Raw genomic sequence first — 24,243 nt, forward strand, 5'->3', positions numbered from 1 at the left:
TTTTTTTTTTTTTTTTTGAAATAACGCTTTTGTGATATTTCACCACAAGTTAATCATTTTTTATTTATTTGTGTATTTTTAAAGATATTTTCCAACATAGAAAGAAAGACACCTTGTATGTCCTAGTCGCACACAAAATTCAAAGATGACAAAACTATTGTAGTAAAGTACTAAAAGTAGTAGTACATAAGACTATATACTTTGTGTTTTCCTACCTTGATATTAAAGGATTAGTTCACTTCAGAATGAGAATTTCCTGATAATTTACTTCAGTAGAAAGAAATTAAGGTTTTTGAGGAAAACTTTCCAGGATTTTTCTCCATATAGTGGACTTCAACAGTTACCAACAGGTTGAAGGTCCAAATTTCAAAGGGCTCTACACGATCCCAGTCGAGGAATAAAACTCTCATCTAGTGAAACGATCTGTCATTTTCTAAAAAAAATAATAATAATAATAATATATACTTTTTAACCACAAATGCTCATCTTGTACTGCTCTGCGATGCTCCACGCATTACATAATAATGTTGAAAAGGTCACGCGTGTTGAAGGCAGAAGTACCATGGTAGGGTGAAAAACTCTCATCTCATTTTAAGTGTCTTTTTAAAGAAATATTTTAAACGGACAAATTATACTGTCTCATTTTAATTGAACAGCAATAGCTACATTCAGTCATGTCTGTCTATTAAGATATGAAAAGGTCACGCGTGTTGAAGGCAGAAGTACCATGGTAGGGTGAAAAACTGTCATCTCATTTTCTCCTCCAACTTCAAAATCGTACAACATCGTTGTTTTACCTTTTTTTGTAAAGGGTGTTTGACTTAGGCAGAAGTACCGATCCAGTGTCTACAAAGCAAACATGCAAAGACTACGTCACGTGTGACCTTTCCAATGTGATGCATAAAGCATCGCAGAGCAGTGCAAAATGAGCATTTGTGGTTAAAAAGTATACATTATTATTATTATTTTTTTTTTAGAAAATGACCGATCGTTTCTCTAGATAAGACCCTTATTCCTTGTCTGGGATTGTGTAGAGCCCTTTGAAGCTGCACTGAAACTGACATTTGGACCTTCAACCCGTTGAACCCAGTGAAGTCCACTATATGGAGAAAAATCCTGGAATGTTTTCCTCAAAAACCTTCATTTCTTTCGACTGCATAAAGTTTTTGCAAATGTTTTTTCTTGTCTTTTGGAAAGTCATAGAAATGGTATTGTGGATTTTTTCTTTTTCTACTGAAGCAAATGGAAACACAAAATAGGCTATAGCTATTGTTGTATTTTCTTCTCATCAAGTTCACCCAACTCTGATGACTTCTGCTTCTGAGAACCCCAGAAAGGTCAAATGGGTCCATTACCTTTTATTTCATTGCTATCACATGACTCTTCTTTATCACTGTGGCTCAAACGGTAGAAACAAACAGACCAGTATCAGGGATTTTTCGGACAAAAGATTCATTCTGCCCTTAAACACACCTTAATACAATTTGCTCTTTCATTTATATGTAACATTCAGGTTACGGAATAAAAATCTGGGTTACTGAACTTACATTTATTGGTGTTCAGTGACCTTTCTTATCCTTTGCCCCAGTGACTCAAACAGTAGCATGATGGGAAGAGTCATGCACAACAAAGAACAGAGAAGATCAACATCAGAAATATTTTAGTAATAGGTCTATTAATTTCAACATAAGTTTGTGGTTATTTTATGTATTTCTTTAGAGATTTACCTTGATGGGAAGACAGATGTTCGTCCACAAGAACTGAAGACTTCAGCAACACTGTGTTCCACTACATAACGTCATGACAGTAGTAGAATGTTTAGGTACAAATAAATGAACATGATGACGCCGTTAAAATGTTACAAACCAACCAATGAGCTCTGATGTAGTACAGATTTACACAAGCATGTGGTCCAGAACAAGCGTCATTCCATAACTGACCTGCACAGTGTGGATTCATTAATAATAACGTCAAGGTCAAAGTATTGCTTCATTTATCTTGAGTTAAAACAAACAGCATCTATATTCCTTATATTTAAATAAAAACATTTCTTCAGCACGTGAACTTTGTCAGTGTTTTGATTATAAACGATTGTCATCTACTCACTTTAACACACCTTTTAAAACACTAGAAGAAAAAAAACCCCCAGAAAATCTAAAGGTTTCATATTTATTTTCTTGCATCACAGCATAGGTAAAACAGGATACACGTTTTCTGTCATTTTTCACGTCAGCTTTATTACTTTTTTAAGCTAATCACATAAAAAATATTCAGGCTGAAAGTTTGTATCCAAACGCAAGAGGGCAGCAGAGCATCCCTTACTGCACTCATCACTGAAAAATAAACTCCAAAGACTTCAAAACATCAAAAACTTATTTTTGTTCTTTAAATACTCATTTTAAACACTATTAATAGCAGTTCAACAAAAAAGTACAAGCCTAAAATAAAAAATATATATAGCTGCATACAGCAATCATTAGTGTCTAAGCACAAATGGCTCATGCAAACAATTCAGTGATAATTGCAATGTACTGTATCTTTGAAAATATAATGTCCTTAAAGGGATAGTTCACCCAAAAATCAAAATTCTGTCAAATTACTTCTGTCAATTTCTTTGATCTGCTGAACACAAAAGAAGATATTTTAAAGAATGGGGCACCATTGACTTCCATTATGGAGAAAAAAAAAAAAAAAAATACTATGGAAGTCAATGGTGCCCCATTCTTCAAAATATCTTCTTTTGTGTTTAGTTGAACAAAGAAATTCATACAGGTTTGGAACAACTTGAGGGTGATTAAATGATGACAGAATTAAAATTTTTAAGTGTCTCTTTAAAGAAATATTTTAAAAGGACAAATTATACTGTCTCATTTTAATTGAACAGCAATAGCTACATTCAGTCATGTCTGTCTATTAAGATAAAGATATATATATATATATATATATATATATATATATGAAAATAAGGTCATATTTAAGGATCTATAAGCATTTTGGAAATCACTGATTTCTTTGCAAAATAAACTCAGGAGGTACTGTAAGTGTACCTTGGTTTTAAAATTTGCATGCATTTGTTACTGTACATGTGAAGCTATTGAACCATTTACACTTATGTCAAACTATAAGATCTATAAAAACTTGAATGAGAAAAGTAGGCCTATGTCTTATCCTGTGACTAGTGGCCCTCTAGTGGACAAGTATTACAGCTTCTGTCATTCACACTGATGTATGGCTGATCATACAGGTAAACCCCCAGCAGCAGAAATACATGACATTTTGTATGTTTACTCAGATTGTCCTGTTATTCATGTGCACTTTGTTGTTGTTGTTGTTGTTGTTGTAAGGTTTGGACATTGTATTTACAAGAAATACGCCAATTAGTAGTTATGAGCCACACCAGAATATCTGAGATGCAGTCTATCAGTCAAAGGGGTCCTTGATTATGATTTCACTTTTTTAACTTTAGTTTGAGTGTAATGTTGCTGTTAGTGTATAAACTATCTGCAAAGTTACAACGCTCAAAGTTCAATACAAAGGGAGATATTTTCTTTTACAGAAATCACTTTTTGAGAACTACAACAAACAGCTGCAACGAGCTTCTTCCCAGGTTAGTGACATCACTAACCCTAAAATTTACATAAATTCCGCCCCCAAGAACACACAACAAAGGGGGTGAGGCCATGTTGGGCTGCTTTAGAGAAGAGGAAGAGTTGTTGTAGTAGAGTGTTGTTACCATGCTGTCATTTTACGCCAGACTGCTTCACAAACGAGGGTCAATTCAACGCTGGATTTGCACAAAAGATGAACATGACGGCACATGCTAGTCAATGAGTTGAATCAACTCCACAGCAACTAAATTTATCCACTAACCGTTCAGAAACGTCCAGTTTCATTCTAAAAGTTGTAACTTCTTCCTGAGTCTCTCCATCAGTGTCGACTCCGGTTTGAACAATGTAAGGCTGAACACCGTTACTGACAATCCTCATTTTGGCTGCGTGAGATTCTCCAGCTTTGTTGTTGTTGAGCAACTGAAGCTGTTAAAGCTCCACCCTCTTCTAGAAAGGGGGCCGGGAGCAGCAGCTCATTTGCATTTAAAGGGAAACACACAAAAACGGCTTGTTTCTGCTCACACCCAAATAGGGGCAAATTTGACAAGCTATAATAAATGATCTGTGGGGTATTTTGAGCTGAAACTTCACAGACACATTCTGGGGACACCAGAGACTTATATTACATTTTGTAAAAGGGGCATTATAGGTCTCCTTTAAACGATTAAATGAAAGTATTTTGATAATTTTTTGCAAGGAGTACCCTATCTCAAAATGGTGCATACCAAATTTTGTGTAAATAAGACAAACAGGCTAGGAAGATTTTAAATAAGAAGTTTTTAATAAATAAAATTGGATAAGCATATGAATAGGCTATATGATTTGAAGGCACCAAACCCAAGAATTTTCTAGTCATTATGAATGATTTCAGATTTACTAGCAAAAATGTAGCCTAAATGATATGCATGCTACATTTCATAACAATCATTCACAATGCAGTAGCTGCTGAATAACTTAAGTCATGTGTCCTCAGAATGACCTGTTGTCTATGTGTATAGTTAAGATATTGCTTTAAGCAGATCAAATAGTCAAAATAGACGATGCCAGCCCATTTGATTGGCTTATTGGCTTTGCAACGCTTTGCAAAACCAATTCGGTTGATAAGTTAAAAGTAGCCTAAATGCTAAATACATTTAGGCTAAGAATTATATAGGCCTTTTTGTCCCATGTAATTTTAAAAACCCAACAAAAAAAAAAAAAATTCAGAAAGGAAAGTGAGAAACGGGTCTACTTTCTTTCTTTCTTTCTTTTTTTTTTTTTTTTTTTTACTTATGCAACTTTTGATATTTCACTTGTGGAATTAAAAGTGTTCGTGGACACACAGCACTGGTTATGAATGAGAGCGGGATGTGTGTGTGTGCGCGCGCGCTGGTCCTGTAATGAGCAGAGGCGCTATTCACAGCGCAGTCCCGTTACCTCATTGACATTCAGTCCCAGTGAGAGAGACAGACAGAGAGTAAGAAGACAGACATTGTCCGGGACAGAGACAGCGACGACCGAGCCGCTCGAGATCTACATCCCGACAGTAAATGGACATTTTAGGCGGAATAAAGATTAAAGTTTGATGCGAGCATGAACGAGTGCATGTGATCTGAAGAACAATGAGCACTGAATGTGTTCTGACCTGGATTCACTGAGGAGTTTGGGAGAGACGGGGTGAGGGGTGAGGGGTGGAAGAGGGATTTACTGGGTCAAACAAACCAAACTACCCCCACCACTGAAGGGAAAGTCACAGAAGGAAAAGTGCAGCGAGCAAGAAGAAAAAAACACCACACAAAGCGGTGAGGAAACGATGAACACTGAAAAGGTAGGAAAATTACTGAATATATAATACAAAACATCTGTATATCCATTGACATTGGAGCTCTTTCATTTAACAATTCAACGAAACGAACAATCTGCTAAATGACTCTTAAGTGCAACAAGTGCCATTTGAAAAAACATTAAAACTGCGAATATTTAGTCAGCGTGATTGGCATTGTAAATGGCAAAATTAGCTGATAAAGTAGCCTAGCATTGCTTTTTTACTCTTTTAACGTTGAATCATTTTTTCTGCACTATGAATTTGGTTGAATTATTGCATTAAGAAGCAGCAAAACAGCTGCTCTACTGAAATGTCATGCTCATATATCAGCTCATACATGTTTTCCAGCGCTTACCGTGTTAGATTAGCAGAATCTACTTATTTTTACCTCATATATTTCATCTCTAACATCGCAATAACATCACTTTAATCACCAGCTCTAACAGGCAACAGGTGTCGACAATTAGAGCAGTATATGTGAAAACATTAGTGACAACAATTTGTATGTAGGCTATACATAAAAATTTTGACTGCTATTTATTATTTATTTATGAGATTATGAATGTGGCAGTATAGTGCAGAAATATCCTATGCAGTGACACAATTATATCTTCAGTGAAGACTAAAGTTTCATATGTACAATTCAGCAGAAATAAAATCTGTTTCTGTGTGGTGATTCATATTCCATAATCCATGTGTTTTGACATTATCTACAAGCTATTGTACTCCTAAACGCTGAGAAAATATAACTTTTAGCAGATGAATTCACTTAAAGGGTTAGTTCCCCCAAAAATGAAATTTCTCTCATTAATTACTCACCGTCATGTCATTCCAAACCCGTAAGACTTTTGTTCATCTTCAAAACACCAATGAAGATCTTTTTAATGAAATCTGAGAGCTTTCTGTCCCTCCATTGACATCTACCACTTTCAAGCCCCAGAAAGGTAGTAAAGACATCATTAAAGTAATCCATGTGACTCCAGTGGTTTAACCTCAATTTTATGAAGTGCCTTGTTTGCACAAAAAAACATAATTTACCGCTTTATTTACAAATTATTAATCTCCGACGTGCGTTCACGCAACATTGTCTCCTCTTGCGTCAACACATCACAAATGCATCATGGTAAATTATGTTTTTGCATAAACATCCTTTCATAAAATTGAGGTTAAACCAAGTGGTAGTTGCGTAGACTGTCAATGGTGGGTCAAAAAGCGCTCAGATTTCTTTAAAAAGATCTTCATCTGTGTTTCGAAAATGAACAAAAGTTTTACAGGTTTGGAATGACATGAAGGTAAGTAATTAATGACAGAATTTAAATTTTTGGGTGAATCAACCCTTTAAAATGTACAGTTTTTCTCTTCCAGGAAAATAGACATAAATACAGATAACTTATGTTGCACTCAGGACTGCTTACGCATTTTTGTCCAATCAGATGCAAGAATTTCCCTCCCCCAATACCACTTGCTTTTAACTGAATAACAAATAGCAAATCATGGTTCATGGCTCTAATATAAACTATTTACAAAAAGGGATGAGCCCTTCGCTTTTTAGCAGTTTGTCATTGCACACTACCCTCAAAGTGACATCTTTGTACCTTATTTACCCTAAAAGGTTCATAGTAGTACCTTTATGGATACATAGTACTACTCTAAGCTGCTTTTATGGGTAAAAATAAGGTACAAAGTTGTCCCTTTAAGGGAACTGCCCCAGTGACAAGCTAAAGGTACAGCATGGATGCTGTGAATTATGGGTGAATCACTGAACTATTAGTCAATGTTGACAATATGTTTTCATCCACCTATGTTTATGTGAATTTTGATGTTTGAAAAAAGAGCCACATTGGCTTCCCAGACTGCAGCAAACTTTCATTTTTATTACAGATATTTTGTGCCAGTATCCCAGGAAGTGACGATTTTGTTCTCTTGAACACATGGGATGGAAACGGTGCTTTATTCTCAAATGTTTTATGCAATATTCAGTTTTGCGCAAAAGTTAAATTCGCAACTTTGGATGGAAACATAGCTAGTGTGAATCACAGAAAAACGAGAAGGAGAAGACGGGAAATGGAAGTGTCATATGATGGGAATGTGTTCTCACTTGATCATTTAGGTCAAATTCTTCCTCCTAATCTTCCTCTAATAACACACGTGAGAGCGCTGACCTGGTGTAAACACTGGCCTTCAGAGCTGAGGCTTTATGTGATGGGTAATCCTGACTGGAATCTTTTATTCGGGATCTTTCCAGAAGGGAAACCGTGTAAGCGCAGTGTTTGTTCAGCGGTGTGACTCTTGCACTTAGACTTGGGAAGAATAGCTCTCCTCCAGGGCACTATGGCATGTCAGACGCAATTTCATGAACTTAAGACATGCAATAACAGTGTATCAGGATGGCTTTGGCCGGACTCAGACAATGAAATCTCTTGAGGTTCACTAACAGGGGTGGTCCTTATTTTGAAATTCTTCTTTTTTTCTTTTTTTTTTAATACTTTCAAGGTAAAAGTTCCTTTAAATGTTTTGTCAATAACCTAAAATATGCGTCTTGTGGTGCCATCTAACATAACTGGTTTTATTCAGGGAGAAATATTATGACTGAATCAACCTGACTACCTTACAGACTGCAAATCATTTTTTGGGGCTTGTTCTGTTAAATCAGATATTAGATCTTCTAGCCGAAGGATGCAATTTAATAAGTTTGATTAATAAAATAAGGTTTTAATGTGCCATTATGCTTTAACCCCTTAACTGTCACTCCCCTTTTTGATCATAAATGTGAAAATGCACTATCCAAACTTGAGTGGTTGTAATTCATGAATGTTTTGGAATACAGACCTCAGGTTAGTCTCCCTTTAAAGACACTCAGCAGATTATTGCTGAAGCACTTCAAAAAAGTGATAGATAATATAAAATCATTTACTCTAAAATTGCTATAAAATCAAAGACATATCTAATCAAGTTGTTATGGAAGCTTATTTCTGCCACTGAATAAAAAATAAAAAAGGTAATTGTGACTTTTTATCTCACAATTCTGACTTTTTATCTCACAATTCTGACTTTTTTTCTCGCAATTGTGAGTTTACATCTTTCAATTCTTACTTTTTTTCTCAGAATTGCATGATATAAATTCGCAATTGTGAGAAAAAAGTCAGAATAGTGAGTTATAACGTAAGAATTGTGAGATATAGTCACAATTGCATGATATAAAGTCAGAATTACGAGAAAAAAGTCAGAATTGCGTGATATAAACTTGCAAATGCGTGTTATAAAGTCAGAATTGCGAGATGTTAAATCTCAATTGTGAGGAAAAAAAGTCAGAAAAAAGGGTGAATTTTGAGTTTTTAACCTTTTGAATAATACCTAATTTATGATTATTACTAAAATATGTGATAGGAAAAAAGGCAATAAAAAAAGAGCATGAAGCGTTCCGCTAGATGATAATTAAAGGGTTAATATGTCGTAACGGTTTCAAAAAAGTTATTAAAAGATGTATATAAAGGACATCCTACTTCACCTGCATACATACAGCACACTCACATGAAACGATATATAATACAGCAAATCTCAACTGAACTCAACAAAATGTAAACTATAATATTGTGCAGCACCTTTAAATGAAGTTGAGATACTATATGAAGTTACTTTATTAGTATACTTGCATAGAACAATACATACTATAGCAAATCTCAACGGCTTGATTGCTTGTATCGTCTAAAATAATATAACTATAATATTGCACAGCTCTAATCTGTTAAATGCAACCATAAGGAATGAAGATATTAAGATATAAACAGTAACTTCATGATTTTTTTGTTAAGCTGCTTTGAAACATTGTGAATTATATCATTTCAATTTGATTTGACTTGATAAAAGCAATATGGCCCTTGATGCTGCTGCACGCATAAAACATGACATAGGATGTCCAACAAAACAAGTCAGATTCCTATATATAAATGAATTCCTGCCAAATTCCTCTGGAGAAATCACTTTCTGTTGATTGTTTGGTTTAAATATCTGGGGATTTCATGGGAGGGGTCTTTTGGTCACATGGAAGGAAAATACTAACGCTATAGCATGCAGTGATATTTTAGACTATCCTTTTCTTTCAAGGTTGTGACACTGGTTTCCTGTTTTGAAGGACAATATCTCCATGCACATCCATGCTAAAAACGGTTTGTCAAGACAGGTGTGGAGGATCTTGACCGAGTCCAGAACGTTGAGATAAACTGGGCTGCGAGCCCTGACTAAACATACAATCACACAATGCCTGACCTCTCTAATGCTCTTGTGGTTGAATAGAAGCAAATCCCTTCAGCAATGTTCCAATATCTAGAGGAAAACATTCCTCAGACCACTGGGGCTGTTATCACAACTTCACATTAATGACAGTGTTTTACAACATCCAAACATTCTAGTTACAATTGCTTAATTTCCCATTAGTATTTGTTATCACTTATTATTGATGAATAGTGTATACTATGTGGTTGAAATCATTATGATTTTCCTTTTTTGATGAGCTCGCACCATCCTCAATTCAAGGCAGAACACTGCAAATACACTGCAAAAAAAGGTAATAAAGTAAGGTCATTGGACGACCCTGATTCATCTCACTTTCTTGCTCTCCTTCTCTCAATGTAGCTGGTTGTGCTGTGATTTCCATCTAAAGGCAAGGTGAACTGAAGCTGGAGAGAGAAGCACAATGTCACGCTCAGATGAAGTCAACAAGATGACAGAAAATGTCTACAAGGTATGTCTAAAGGAGATAATGAAAAGACAATTGAAGACGACAAAAGGAGATATCTTTTAAAAATCTATTTTCCTGTTTTTCTTGTCACACAACAAAATGTTTTTTTCTGCATTTTGGTTATACCACACTATATATATATATATATACACACACACACCAATCAGGCATGACATAATGAGTACTGACAGGTGAAGTGAATAACACTGATGATCTCTTCATCACGGCACCTGTTAGTGGGTGGATATATTAGGCAGCAAGTGAACATTTTGTCCTCAACGTTGATGTGTTAGAGGCAGGAAAAATGGGCAAGCGTAAGGATTTGAGCGAGTTTGACAAGGGCCAAATTGTGATGGCTAGACGACTGGGTCAGAGCATCTCCAAAACTGCAGCTCTTGTGGGGTGTTCCCGGTCTGCAGTGGTCAGTATCTATCAAACGTGGTCCAAGGAAGGAACAGTGGTGAACCGGCGACAGGGTCATGGGTGGCCAAGGATCATTGATGCATGTGGGGAGCGAAGGCTGGCCCGTGTGGTCTGATCCAACAGATGAGCTACTGTAGCTCAAATTGCTCAAGAAGTTAATGCTGGTTCTGATAGAAAGGTGTCAGAATACACAGTGCATCACAGTTTGTTGCTTATGGGGCTGCATAGCTGCAGACCAGTCAGGGTGCTCATGCCGACCCCTGTCCACCGCAGAAAGAGCCAACAGTGGGCACGTGAGCGTCAGAACTGGACCACGGAGCAATGGAAGAAGGTGGTCTGGTCTGATGAATCAATTTTTTTTTTTTTTTTTTACGTGGATGGCTGGGTGTGTGTGCATCGCTCACCTGGGGAACACATGGCACCAGGATGCACTATAGGAAGAAGGCAAGCCGGCGGAGGCAGTGTGATGCTTTGGGCAATGTTCTGCTGGGAAACCTTGGGTCCTGCCATCCATGTGGATGTTACTTTGACACGTACCACCTACTTAAGCATTGTTGCAGACCATGTACACCCTTTCATGGAAACGGTATTCCTTGGAGGCTGTGGCCTCTTTCAGCAGGATAATGTGCCCTGCCACAAAGCAAAAATGGTTCAGGAATGGTTTGAGGAGCACAACAACAAGTTTGAGGTGTTGACTTGGCCTCCAAATTCCCCAGATCTCAATCCAATCGAGCATCTGTGGGATGTGCTGAACAAACAAGTCCGATCCATGGAGGCCCCACCTCACAACTTACAGGACTTAAAGGATCTGCTGCTAACATCTTGGTGCCAGATACCACAGCACACCTTCAGGAGTCTAGTGGAGTCCATGCCTCGACGGATCAGGGCTGTTTTGGCAGCAAAAGGGGGGCCAACACAATATTAGGAAGGTGGTCATAATGTTATGCCTGATCGGTGTGTGTGTTCAGAGAACATGCAAAATTTGCGTTCACATAATACTTGAAAAATGATAAAATAGAGAAAACATTCCCTTAATGCTTTCTCTAACATTCACATAACGAAGAAATTTTTTTATAATGTTTAAAAAACTGGATGTTTTGAACATTCTGAGAGCGTTTTGAAATAACTTTTTCATAACTTAACAGGAATGTTAGTAAAATGGGAAGAGTTTAACATATTTTTGTTAGCTTTTTTTACTTTAAATGCCACAAAACATCTAAATTAATTTGCATATTCCAGTTTTTGTCTTTATGAATTGTATTTTTATCAGAAATTTTTAAATAAACTAGCTTTGAACAAAAAATTAGCATCATAGCATTGACACTTACACAGTCGGTTTTCCAGTATCCCTTTTCATGTATTGCTTTATCCTGTTATGACACACTGTAAAAGTGGTAACCTGCATTTGTTTTTTCTATTTTCTATTTATCTATTTCTACTTTACCCTTATATTTAGTTTTGTTGGTGTAACCTAATATATTTAGTTTGATTCAGTAATGTTAAGTAACATTTTTTATTTGAATAAAATCAATTAATTTAGATGTTAACACATGAAATTAGGCTATCTTTTTTTTCAGTGCAGCAAAAAAGTGTAAGGGGTTATTTGTCCATTTCTTCCATCCTTCTGTTTGAGTAATATAATTACAGATCAAAATGTTTACAGTTGTCTAATTTGATTTATTGCTGATTCTATGTTCAGGGCATTCTGGACCAGTTTAACCCCAGTCTGAAGAATTTTGTCACCATGGGGAAACACTATGAAAAGGCTCTAACGGGTCAGACCTCATTACTTTTCTTTTTTTCTTTTTCTGTAATGGGCAAATGGAAATCAGTGTGGACTTTCATGTATGTCCATCAGCTCTTCGCCTGCTAAACAACAATCATGTGTTTTGTAGTACACAGTCTGCTGTAACATGCCCACTCACTGACTCTGTTTCTACAGGCGTCACAGTTGCAGCTAAAGGATACTTTGACGCTCTGGTCAAACTAGGAGAGCTGGCCAGTGACAGCCAGGGCTCAAAAGAACTGGGTAAGTAATTGCAAGTACAGTATATCTACAGTACATTTGCAATTAACTCTTGCCCCGCCAGCGTTTTTGAAAAAACTTGCCAGCCAGCACCAACATTTTTGATAATTTTCACAAAATTTCATGGCAAAGTTTCATGAAAATCCTGTTTTTGTCAAACACTATGTCCGGATCGGATTCAGAATGATGATCAAACCATAAATGGAGTAGATCGAGCCCATCAACACCCCCAAAACTTCACAGTCGTTAACCCTTCCTGGGTCTACATTTCATTCAGTATAGGCAGTTTTTGATTCACATGCATCTGCTTAAATATGTTTTTGCTTGTTTCTGCTTCACCTTCGCCTGTGTTTTTGATCCGGAGATTCTGTACTCTTTCAGAAGACCGTAAAACAGTGAAAACACGGAAAGCCGGAAAATTCCGTTAATGGTGGGAGAGCGTTTTCTCATAAATGATGGAAAATTCTGTCAATGACGGGGAAGCGTTGTCTTATAAATGATGGAAAATTCCATCAATGGCGGGGGAGCGTTGTCTCATAAATGACAGAAAATTCCGTCAATGGCGGGGGAGCGTTGTCTCATAAATGACAGAAAATTCCGTCAATGGCGGGGGAGCGTTGTCTCATAAATTACGGAAAATCCCGTCAATGGCGGGGGAGCGTTGACTCATAAGTTTCGGAAAATTCCATCAATGGCGGGGGAGCGTTGTCTCATAAATGACGGAAAATTCCGTCAATGGTGGGGGAGCGTTGTCTCATAAATTACGGAAAATCCTGTCAATGGCGGGGGAGCGTTGACTCATAAGTTTCGGAAAATTCCTTCAATGACGGGGAAGCGTTTTCTCATAAATGACGGAAAATTCCGTCAATGGCGGGTGAGCGTTGTCTCATAAATGACGGAAAATTCCGTCAATGGCAGGGGAGCGTTGTCTCATAAATTACGGAAAATCCCGTCAATGACGGGGAAGCGTTTTCTCATAAATGAAGGAAAATTCCGTCAATGGCGGGAAAACGTTTTCTCATAAATGACGGAAAATTCCGTCAATGGCAGGGGAGTGTTGTTTCATAAATGACGGAAAATTCCATCAATGGCAGGGAAGCGTTTTCTCATAAATTAAGGAAAATTCCGTCAATGGCAGGAAAACGTTTTCTCATAAATGATGGAAAATTCAGTCAATGGTGGGGAAAGAGTTAAAGTATTTCCACTCAATAATTTCAAGAGATTGGGCAGGTGATTTTCAGCTCGCAGCATGTTTTGGGTGTGACTGAATGGGAAGAGTTTATGTTAGAATGTGAACTGTTATTTTATGTGTTTTTAAGAAAGATAAGATAACAGAGAGAGAGCACTTTTAGTGACTGTTATGGGGGATTTTTTGAGGTAGTGATGATTGGAGTCTGTAGTCCAAGGGTGTCAAACTCAGTTCCTGGAGGGTCACTGTCCTGCAGAGTTTAACTCCAACCCTAATTGAACACACCCGAACCAGCTAATCAAGGGCTGTGTCCAAAGCACCCCCTATACCCTCATTCACTATTCCCTACATTACTCCACTAATATAGTTCACTTGAAGGACTGAATGAAAACGAGCGAGTGAATTTGTACACTGAGTCAGAAGGGCTGCTGCTTTTGTATAGTTTGTGCTTGCAGTTTAATAATTATTTGAAACTTAGCAAACTGGCAACTCCAGTAGTAATGAAAAGATTTATCTTGAACTCTGTCATGGAAACTAGCATGTATAAACTGTAATTAAACAATTTAATAATCAATTAAAAAGGAATTTATACCTGTATGCTATTACGCTGTATGATATTACGCTGTAGCCATGTTGGACCAGCGGTTTGGAAAATGGATTGATGAATGATTCAGCTGCGAGCGCCATCTTGGGTAGACGCGGGAATTCATTCAGAGCGTGACTTTCAAAGTGCATTATGGGTATTCTCTAGCCATTGAGTGTATATCAGTTGTAAACCTGCTATTGTAGTGCATTATGGGATTGAATGAGTGCGCTTGATAACGTCCACTATGGTTTCGGACACCACTACAAATGGCTGTCCCCTCAAATGCCCTATTTAAGGGTATAGGAGGCGATTTTGGACACAGCCCTGGTCTTCAGGATCACTAGAAACTTCCAGGCAGGTGTGTTGGAGCTGGTTGGAGCTAAACTCTACAATACTGTGGCATTCTAGGAGCTAAGTTTGTTGTCAGAAACAAACTGCTATTAGACAAGACTGGTGTTTCAATAAAAGAGCAAATTGTGTTGCAATGTATGAATTACGTTACAGGATTATTATGTTATATGACCTAAATCTACTTTTATAATAACAAAGTCTGTTCTGTTGTGAACTAGTTGTGTCACTACATCATCAATAATTGCCACATATATATCATATTTTATTTTCCTTCAATTAACATTTATTTTATTTCGAATAATGATTTTTTTTTTAATGGGTTTAGTTAACTTTAGTAACCCTTTTAGATCAGGGCTATTCAGATCTGTTTCTGGAGGGACACGTCCGGCAGAGTAAAGTCAATGGTGAGAACAGTTTGTGAATATGTAAGTAAATATAACTACATTGTTTTAAGTTCATGGTACATCAGGGTTTACAGGAAACGAAAGCGTAAAAACAAATGACTGAAAAAGAAGAAAATGAAGAGGCAAGCCTGTACAATAAAATGGAGATGAAGAAACTAAGAGAAAGTGAGAGAGGGGCAAAAGAGAGAGAGGCCTTTGTTGAAAGATTAACAACACCACATGATCTCATTGTACTGCTGAAAACAGCGGGGGTGTTTGAGAGGGAGGGAGAAAGGCAGTGAAGGAGAGATGCCAAGCCTCACACACACAGTTGCTCAGTAGGGGATAAAGAAGGCCAACATCCACAGCTCGGCCCACTGGAGCCAACAACAAAACATGCCACAAATTTTCACCTTCAATGAAGCTCAAGAATGGACAGACAGTGCCACGAGTATCACATCCTCTGAAGGAAGAAATTGTTCTCTTCAATTCTGTTCTGACAAATATTCTCTTAATAATAAAGGTTTTAAAAGGGTTTTTTTTTTTTTTTTTTTTTTGCAGGGATGCCATAGAAGAACCATATTTGGTTCCCCAAAGAACCTTTCAGTGAACAGTTCTTAAAAGAACCATCTTTTAGTGTGAAGAACATTTTAATAAGCTAAAGAACCTTCCCCCCCCCACTATACATTCTTAAAAATAAAGGTTCTTTATTGGCATTGAGGGTTCCATGAAATACCATGGAACCATTCATTTGCACAAAAGTTTCTTTATAGTGGAAAAACATTCTTTAGATGTCTTTAGGACATGGTTCTTTTAAGAATTGTTCACCGAAAGGTTCTGTGAGGAACCAAAATGGTTCTTCTATGGCATCACTGCAAAAACTTACTTTGGGAACCTTTATTATTTTCAAGAGTGCATAAATACCAAAGTCCCTTTAAGACAAGTCATTTCACTCGGTGGCCATCTTTGAAACGCCTCTTGGGCATGCAAGTGCAACTTCTTTGAATGGGAAAACATCAAATTCTCCAAAGCTGTTTGCCAAGCTTTCGATTAAATTTAATATTTGTAGTCACCAATCAAATATAACAACAACTGTCTCATAATTTCTTTTTTCCAAATGCTCGAATCATGACAAAAAAACTATTTTTTAGGCTGGATCAAGCTAATGCGCATGCGCAGACGTAAATGCGCGTATCCTGTGCCTCATTTCGGAGGCGCGCGTCTGACTGTTTCTATAGAAACCGGTGCTTCTAACGGCCGCTGCAGTGACGCGATGACTTTACCAGTCGGCGATTGGCTCTTATTTAGAAGGCAGGACTTATTCCGCCATATTGCGCGTTACACTTTCTCCCATTCAAAACAATACGAGTGATGCGTCTTGTGGAATGGAAAGGTTGTATGGATGTTAAAGGTTCTTCACCACTGATGCCAAATGAATGCAACAGTGCCCGCCCACTTTTTCAGGTTTCAAAAGTATTTCTCCCATAGAGATTTCAAGAAAGTTTTCATTAAAGCTTTATAATAAACCAAGCCAACTTATGGAAGCTTGTTTCCGCCACGGAATAAAAAAATAAAAAAGGTAATTGCGACTTTTTATCTCAAAAAGTCTTTTCACAGAATTGTGAGATATAAACTCAATTTCTCGCAATTGTGAGAAATAAAGTAAGAATTGGGAGTTATAGTGCAATGGACTATATGCACGGAGCGTTCTTTAGAACTTCCGCATTAATATAAGCCAGCTCAAAAACTTCCGGTGAGATGTCATTTGCTAGTGTGGTGAGCATCAGTAGTGTAATACTTAGTTTATAATCAGAATATAGTCACTTAAATAGTCAGGCATAGCATTAATTTAGTAATTCAAACGTAAGACGGCATAAAAAAATAAATAAATAAAGACCTACCTCATTGTTCCTCCTCGGCTAAATTTAATTCGACGATCAGTTTTCACACTTTCATGTGAAAAAAGAGCTTAAAAAATTAAATATTTATTGTGCACTTTAGTTAGATTAATTGAATAAAATGTGTGTTTTCACAAGTGTGCTGAAATCATTGATCTTGCGCTGCACTGACTATAAGCTGCTGTAATTACAAAAGGAAAACGCTGTGTTCGCTTTCTGTCATGAATCAAAAGAAAAGTTATTGTTTTTCTTAAGATTTTTTGAGTATTTCATACTTCACATTGACAAAATGTATTTTTAAACCTAGTTATTTTATAATGTTTAATATTTAGTCAAAAACGGAGTCAAAAACGATTAGAGGAAATGGCTGATATATGCGCAAATAAATGCTACTTTGCCGCCACCTGCTGGTTAAAGTGGTAATTATTGTCTTTTTTATTTTTAAATAAGTGTTTTCTATCAAATGTTTAATTTCCTACATTTTGAAACGTTCGGTTTTACGATAGGGACAATCTCAGAAGGATGAACAAATAATGTTTGTGGTCATCACATTAAAAATAACATTTGAAGTGCTGGGGGAAAAAATGCGTGTGCGTGTCTAATTACAGACATGGCGTTTTTAAATGGTCCCAATAAAACTGTTTTTTTTTTTGTTTTTTTTTGGAAAATTAGGTAAATGTGATAAGTGCATTAAAATATGAATACAACATTAAAAAGTCAACCATTGATGGTTTTGTGTCGATGTACAGCGATTACAGAATGAACAGCTAACAGTTCACCGGAAATGCCCGAGCTGGCTTAACGACAACCAGGAAGTAACCGTGCATATAGCCCATTGTGAGTTTATCTCGCAATTCTTTTCTCAGAATTATGAGATATAAATGTACAATTGCGAGTTATAAAGTCCAATTCTGAGTCCAATTCTTTTTTTCTCAGAATTGCGAGTTTATATCTCACAATTCTGACTTTATATCTCACAATTCTGACTTTATAACTAGTAATTGTGTCAAAATTGTCAAAATTGTGAGATAAACACAGTTCTGAGTAAAAAAGTCTTTATAACACAATAACGACTTTATATCTCACAATTCTGACTTTATAACTCACAATTGTGAGTTTATATCACACAATTCTGAGAAAAAAAGTCAGAATTACGAGATGTAAACTCGCTATTGTGAGAAAAAAAGTCAGAATTGTGATATAAAAAGTCACAATTACCTTTTTCATTTTTTATTCAGTGGTGGAAACAAGCTTCCATATCATCCAGCTACGAAGTGAATTGTAACATTACAAACTTTCATTTTTCATAGTATTTGAAAATTGGACAAAAATACAAAGGTACAAGACTGTGTACTTAACGGCTTCAGTGAGGGAAAGAACTACAATCCCATGAAGCACTGCAAACAGCATAATCAAATTAAAAATGATGGAGAAATATAAAACTATGCATTTAAAAATGTTGATTATATACAAATAAACAATATATTTTAAGTTTATTAAATAAAAATATGCTTATATATTGAAATACTTAAATATTTTGAGAGTGTAGGGAGACCGGCTCGATCACGTCATTCGCAGTGCTTCATAGGAGTGGGCGGAGCTAAAGAGATCTTTTGGCGTGTTTTGCTTGTTTTGACTCTCTGGTGGAATTTTCTATACAGTATCATGTAGTTGTTCACCACGAATTCTGCTGTGAAGCATGATTATTTAAAAAAATAAAAAATAAATAACGTGGGCTGACGGCTTCAACAGAAACAAATACTATCAATTATACTAAAAAATACTATCAACCTCGTAGTTCACAGTAGGTCTGTCTTTACAGGTTTATAAGTTATTGTTAAAAATCAATTTCCCTATGGAGAAAATGAATGGAGTTTTTATTTCAGGAACCCGACTGTTGCACTCTATAAAGAACCTTTATTTTTTATGAGTCTACAGTTTATGCAATTTCAAGACCATTCCAACATACAAAGATTTTTTGTCTGGTTTGAGTCCAAGCTGGTCCAGTATACCTGGAGAAAACTGCCTGTTAGCTTTCCCAGAGATACACGACCGGCCCCTGCCATCTTTACTCATGCACACTAAGTTCTGAAAAGAAAAAACATGCTGTTTAATTTGATATAGCTTTAATTTAATATAGCATTAATATAGCTTCTTTGTACAATACAGATTGTTTAAATACAGCTTCACAGTAATAAACAATTAATTTAGCAAAGTTCTTCAATTATGAAACAAATACAATTTCAGCCGTAAAGCAGCTCTAAAAAGACAATGGTGTCATTGTTCAGCTCAGTTTAGTTAAATGTTGATTCAAAGTTGCAAAGTTATGAAGTGAACACAGTTCAACTATAAAGCAGCTCTACAGAAGATAATAGTGTCATTATTCAGCTCAAGTCAGTCCAGTGTTCATTCAGTTTAGTTAGATAATAGTGCAAAGTTGATTCAATTACGAAACAAACTTAATTCAGCTATAAGCATCTCTACAGAAGGCAACAGTGTTGTCATTCAGTTCAGTTTGGTTCAAGGTTTGTTCTCATCCAATAGCATGAAGTTGTTACATGAAGGATCTAGCCTTAAAATGACGCTAATTTGACCTTAATATAATCAGGTTGATGTGAGTGAGATGAATATTAGATGTCATTATCAGGTTGTGTATGATAGTATGTTTGATAATACAATTCTTAATGTGATACAGATTTCATGCTTTAAGTTTTTCTGATTGTGCGCAAAGTGTTTGACACGTCTTCTTATAATTCTTACCGATTCAGGTGACACGTTATTCCAGATGGCAGAGGTTCATCGGCAGATCCAGGTCCAACTAGAGGATGTGGTAAGTAGAAGAAAAACGTGGTGGTGCTAACACACAACATACTAGTAATGTAATTTATTGGTACTTTTTGGTCATTTCATGACTCTACACGACACCGTTTTCAACAAAAAACTTTAAACTTTTTACGCATTTTGGCAGTTCATTTACATGACAATGGCGTTTTGGGGGACTGAAAATGCAAACTTTTGAAAACGGGTTTCAAAGTACAAGTTTTTGAAAACAGTATCATCTCCGTGTAAACTACAAAAACACAAATTTGTGAAAACAGTGATGCGTACATGCATATTCTTTACAAAGTGACGTTGTCAACTACTGGCCTGGCAGCAGAATACAACGTTTTTAATCATTTTCGCAGATCCGTGTGAACGGGGATCGTTTTGACAATGTTGTTGTCTATACGTGAAAAACGCAAAGGAAAAACTTTTCCGTTTTTAGTACATCGTTGTTGTGTAAACATACCCTTATTAATTGACAACGTAACTACGACGTTGCATACTCATAATTTTAACTGCAAAAACCGGTACCAACAAGTTATGAAAATAACGTTAGAATAATGACACAGAGCGCCAAGTTTTAGAACGCTGTGGAGCGCAACGGTCAAACGGTTACATAGAAAAACAATGGAAAAGTAGAGAGTGTTCTGTCTGACAGAACAGCAAAGTCTTTGCAGAAGGGTCAACAGCTTTCATGCACGTCAAAATAAAAGTCTTGCATATCAGAAAAACATTTTTAATTAAGTTTTTTGTTGTGTTTTTTCTCTGACTACACACTCCACAACCTACTTAAAACGGTCTCCGTGACCCACCAGTTGAGCAACAATGCCCTAAAGAAACTTTCAGTGAACAGTTCTTAAAAGAACCATGTTTTTCTTTGTGTGAAGAACATTTTAATAATCTGAAGCACCTTTTTCCACTATAAAGAACATTTTGTGTAATGGAAAGATTCCATTGTGCCAATAAAGAACCTTTCATTTAAGAGCATGAGACAAAACATCAGAGTGCGAAAAGGTAATAATGATAGTCATACAAATCAAATTTGAGAAATAAGAGGAAATTTTAGAGTGCCAATACGAACACAGTGCTAAAACCTGCTGTAGATGTCTCCATTTTATTTTAGTGCAATGTTTAGATGCTGGCGTGATTAATCTCCCTCAAGACCAGTGTGCTTCACTGTATTTGACTGAATGCTGCATTTTCTGTCTGTCTGCAGCTGAAGCTGTTTCATTCAGAGCTGCTGTCTCAACTGGAGCAGAAACTGGAGTTAGACATCAAATATCTCACCGTGAGTGTAAATTACCGTTTAACTAAACAACATACTAGAATTACTAAATTGGGGAGCTCAAACAAATCAACACAGAGTTTGTCAGTCACACTCCAGTGTCTTTAACTAGTACTGTATGTACTTACATCAAAAAAAAAAAAAGTTAGGTACAATATACTGTGTTCATGTTGTATTGCAAACACTTGTGCCGCTATTGAGGTGGGATACGGATAAGGTTAGGGACAGGTGTGGTGGTATGGGTAGGTTTTAGGGTGGGTTAAGGGTGTAAGGGAAGGCTCAACAGTGTAATTATAGATGTAATTACATGCAGGTATTTTTTTTTTTTTTAAATACAGTTGCAAGAAAAAGTATGTGAACCACTTGCAGAATCTGTGAAAGTGTTGATAATTTTAACAAAATAAGGGAGATCATACAAAATGCATGTTATTTTTTATTTAATTCTGTCCTGAGTAAGATATTTTACATAAAAGATTTTTACATATAATCCACAAGACAAAAAAAAATAGCTAAATTTATTTAAATAACCCCATTCATAAGTATGTGAACCATTGATTCTTAATACTGTGTGTTGTTACCTGGATGATCTACGACTGTTAAACTGCTAAAGCAGTTAAACTGAGCTCTGTTCTTCAGAAAAATCTCCAGGTCCTGCAGATTCTTCAGTTTTCCAGCATTTTTTGCATATTTGAATCCTTTCCAGCAGTGACTGAATGATTTTGAGATCCGTCTTTTCACACTGAGGACAACTGAGGGACTCAAACACAACTTTTAAAAAAGGCTCAAACATTCACTGATGCTCCAGAAAAAAACATGATGCATTAATAGACGGGGGGTGAAAACATTTGGAATTTGAAGATCAAGGTAAATTGTACTTAATTTGTCTCCGGGAAACATGCAAGTATCTTCTGTTGCTTCCAAAGGGCAGTACTAAATGAAAAAAAAAATGATATTCAAGCGAAATAAGAAAAATTTGGACCTCTTCATCCTGTTCAAAAGTTTTCACCCCCCGACTCTTAATGCATCGTGCTTCCTTCTGGATCATCAGTGAATGTTTGAACCTTTTTTAATAGTTGTGTTTGAGTCCCTCAGTTGTCCTCAGTGTGAAAAGACGGATCTCAAAATCATTCAATCACTGCTGGAAAGGGTTCAAATATGCAAAAGATGCTGGAAAACTGAAGAATCTGCAGGACCTGGAGGATTTTTCTGAAGAACAGAGCTCAGTTTAACTGCTCAGGACAAACAAGGGACTCATGAACAACCATCACAACACAAAAAAACAGTCGTAGATCATCCAGGTAACCACACACAGTATTAAGAATCAATGGTTCACAAACTTTTGAACTGGGTCATTTTAATAAATAGAGCTATTTTTTTGTCTCATGGATTATATGTAAACATCTTTTATGTAAAATATCTTACTCAGGACAGTACTAAATAAAAAATAACATGCATTTTGTATGATCTCTCTTATTTTGTTAAAATTTTGCACATTTTCACAGATTCTGCAAGGGGTTCACAGTGGTTCACAACTTTTTCTTGCAACTGTATAAGTACAATGTTAAAACATGAATGCACACAATAAGTGCATTGTATCAAATGATTCATTTAAATTTTAGTACATACAGTAGTATTTAAAGACACTTTATAGAAAGTGGGACCAGTTTGTCTTGTAAACCCTAAAGATTCAGTAACTCATTAGAAAATATTTATATGGAAATTAACTACTCCTCATGAACTGTCACTATTGTGCCCTCTCTGAAACCAGAAACATGATATACTCTGGAAACTTTTTCAGGCAACACTAAAGAAGTACCAGAGTGAGAGGAAGTCAAAGGTGGAGTCTATTGAGCGCTGCCAATCACAGCTCAAGAAGCTGCGCAGGAAGAGTCAAGCTAGTCGCCATCCCAACAAGTATGGAGACAGAGAGATGCAGGTACCTTGCTTATAATTCACTGCTTTCACATGTATGACACGACATATGAAAATCTTGAGATTTTGATCAGTGTGCAAGCTAAAAATAATTTAACTGAAACTCCAGCTAATAAACTCATGTTTATTAGCTGGACTGTGTTTGTTGGAGTAATGTTTGTAGCAAGGGTGTGTTAATGAGTCAGTGACAAATAAGGATTTAATGAAGGATGATGATGAAAGGAAAAATATTTTAACCTTATATGATTTGCAAATTTGTAAGGCCTCTAAATGATCAACACTATCAAAACTTTGCTGAAAAACCTGTTGCACACAATCTACTTCATGCCTTCTGTTGTCTGATTGATAGTTTATGCTTTTTAGCAAGTATAATTGTAAAAACGTCCACCTTCAGCTCGTGGTTTACATGTCTTTTTTTTGCTGTGAAATCTTTACTGATTTTTGTAAATTAAATGTAAGAATAACTTTTATATTCTGAGTAATATTTCATGATAAACACTTATTGAACTGAAGCAACTTAGGTTTACTTGAGTATCCATACATCATTTTTTAGTAAAATCATAAAATGTGAGTATCAAAATATGATCATCAGGCTTTTGAGGAACGCTTATTTGTTCATCTCTCAATCATCATTGTATTGTATTGCATTATGTGTTTGCAACTACAGAGCTTTTAAAATATCATCATTCTAAGACATATTATTGGGAGTTACAGAGTGAAAAATGATATTTTATTTTATGTAAGTGTCTGCTATAAAGATCTCATTGATTTACATTATAAGCTATCAGAAATTCATCTTACTTTTGGCCATATAAATATCAGCTACTGCACCACATATTTTTGCTCAGTTTGGGCCTGAAAAAAAAAAAAAAAAAAAAAAAAATATATTTTTTTCTTCCTCAAGTATGAGCTCAATATTCTCATTATATTACATTATATGAGCCATAAAAGTCTGATATATTAAATATGATATGAAATCATAGTATGTTGTAAAGAATATGCTAAAAGCCCCTAGATGGTCTACTATTGGTCTAATTCTGGTAGAAGTGTGCATCTGTGCAATGGCTGATATTGCCCACAACCTTTGGAGAAGGATTTGGTTAAGAACTACAAACACAAATAAAAAGAACTACAAACATGGCAGACGTGACCAATGATAAAGTATGTGAGGATGCTAACTGTGACAGGATGATTGAC

At 36.1% G+C, this 24,243-nt stretch overlaps 1 protein-coding gene across 3 annotated transcripts in view; it reads left to right on the forward strand.

The window, feature by feature from the left end:
* The first annotated feature begins 4,919 nt into the window (after nucleotides 1-4,919).
* The window catches only part of zgc:158689 (uncharacterized protein LOC791177 homolog), a 33,359-nt gene continuing 14,035 nt past the window's right edge, over nucleotides 4,920-24,243 (forward strand). Inside the window, exons 1-7 of one of the 3 annotated variants that reach the window (XR_007925495.1) lie at nucleotides 4,920-5,415; nucleotides 10,045-10,153; nucleotides 12,273-12,348; nucleotides 12,516-12,602; nucleotides 19,775-19,836; nucleotides 21,046-21,117; nucleotides 22,913-23,050. Coding sequence is in view for 2 of the 3 variants with exons in the window: in XM_051865624.1 (XP_051721584.1) it covers nucleotides 10,106-10,153; nucleotides 12,273-12,348; nucleotides 12,516-12,602; nucleotides 19,775-19,836; nucleotides 21,046-21,117; nucleotides 22,913-23,050 (483 nt within the window). In the remaining variant the exon portion in view is untranslated. The remainder of the gene's footprint in view (nucleotides 5,416-10,044; nucleotides 10,154-12,272; nucleotides 12,349-12,515; nucleotides 12,603-19,774; nucleotides 19,837-21,045; nucleotides 21,118-22,912; nucleotides 23,051-24,243) is intronic. The other 2 variants (XM_051865624.1, XM_051865623.1) reach the window with 2 other exon arrangements.

The sequence above is a fragment of the Ctenopharyngodon idella genome, chromosome 16, assembly GCF_019924925.1.
Source record: "Ctenopharyngodon idella isolate HZGC_01 chromosome 16, HZGC01, whole genome shotgun sequence".
NCBI lineage: Eukaryota > Metazoa > Chordata > Actinopteri > Cypriniformes > Xenocyprididae > Ctenopharyngodon > Ctenopharyngodon idella.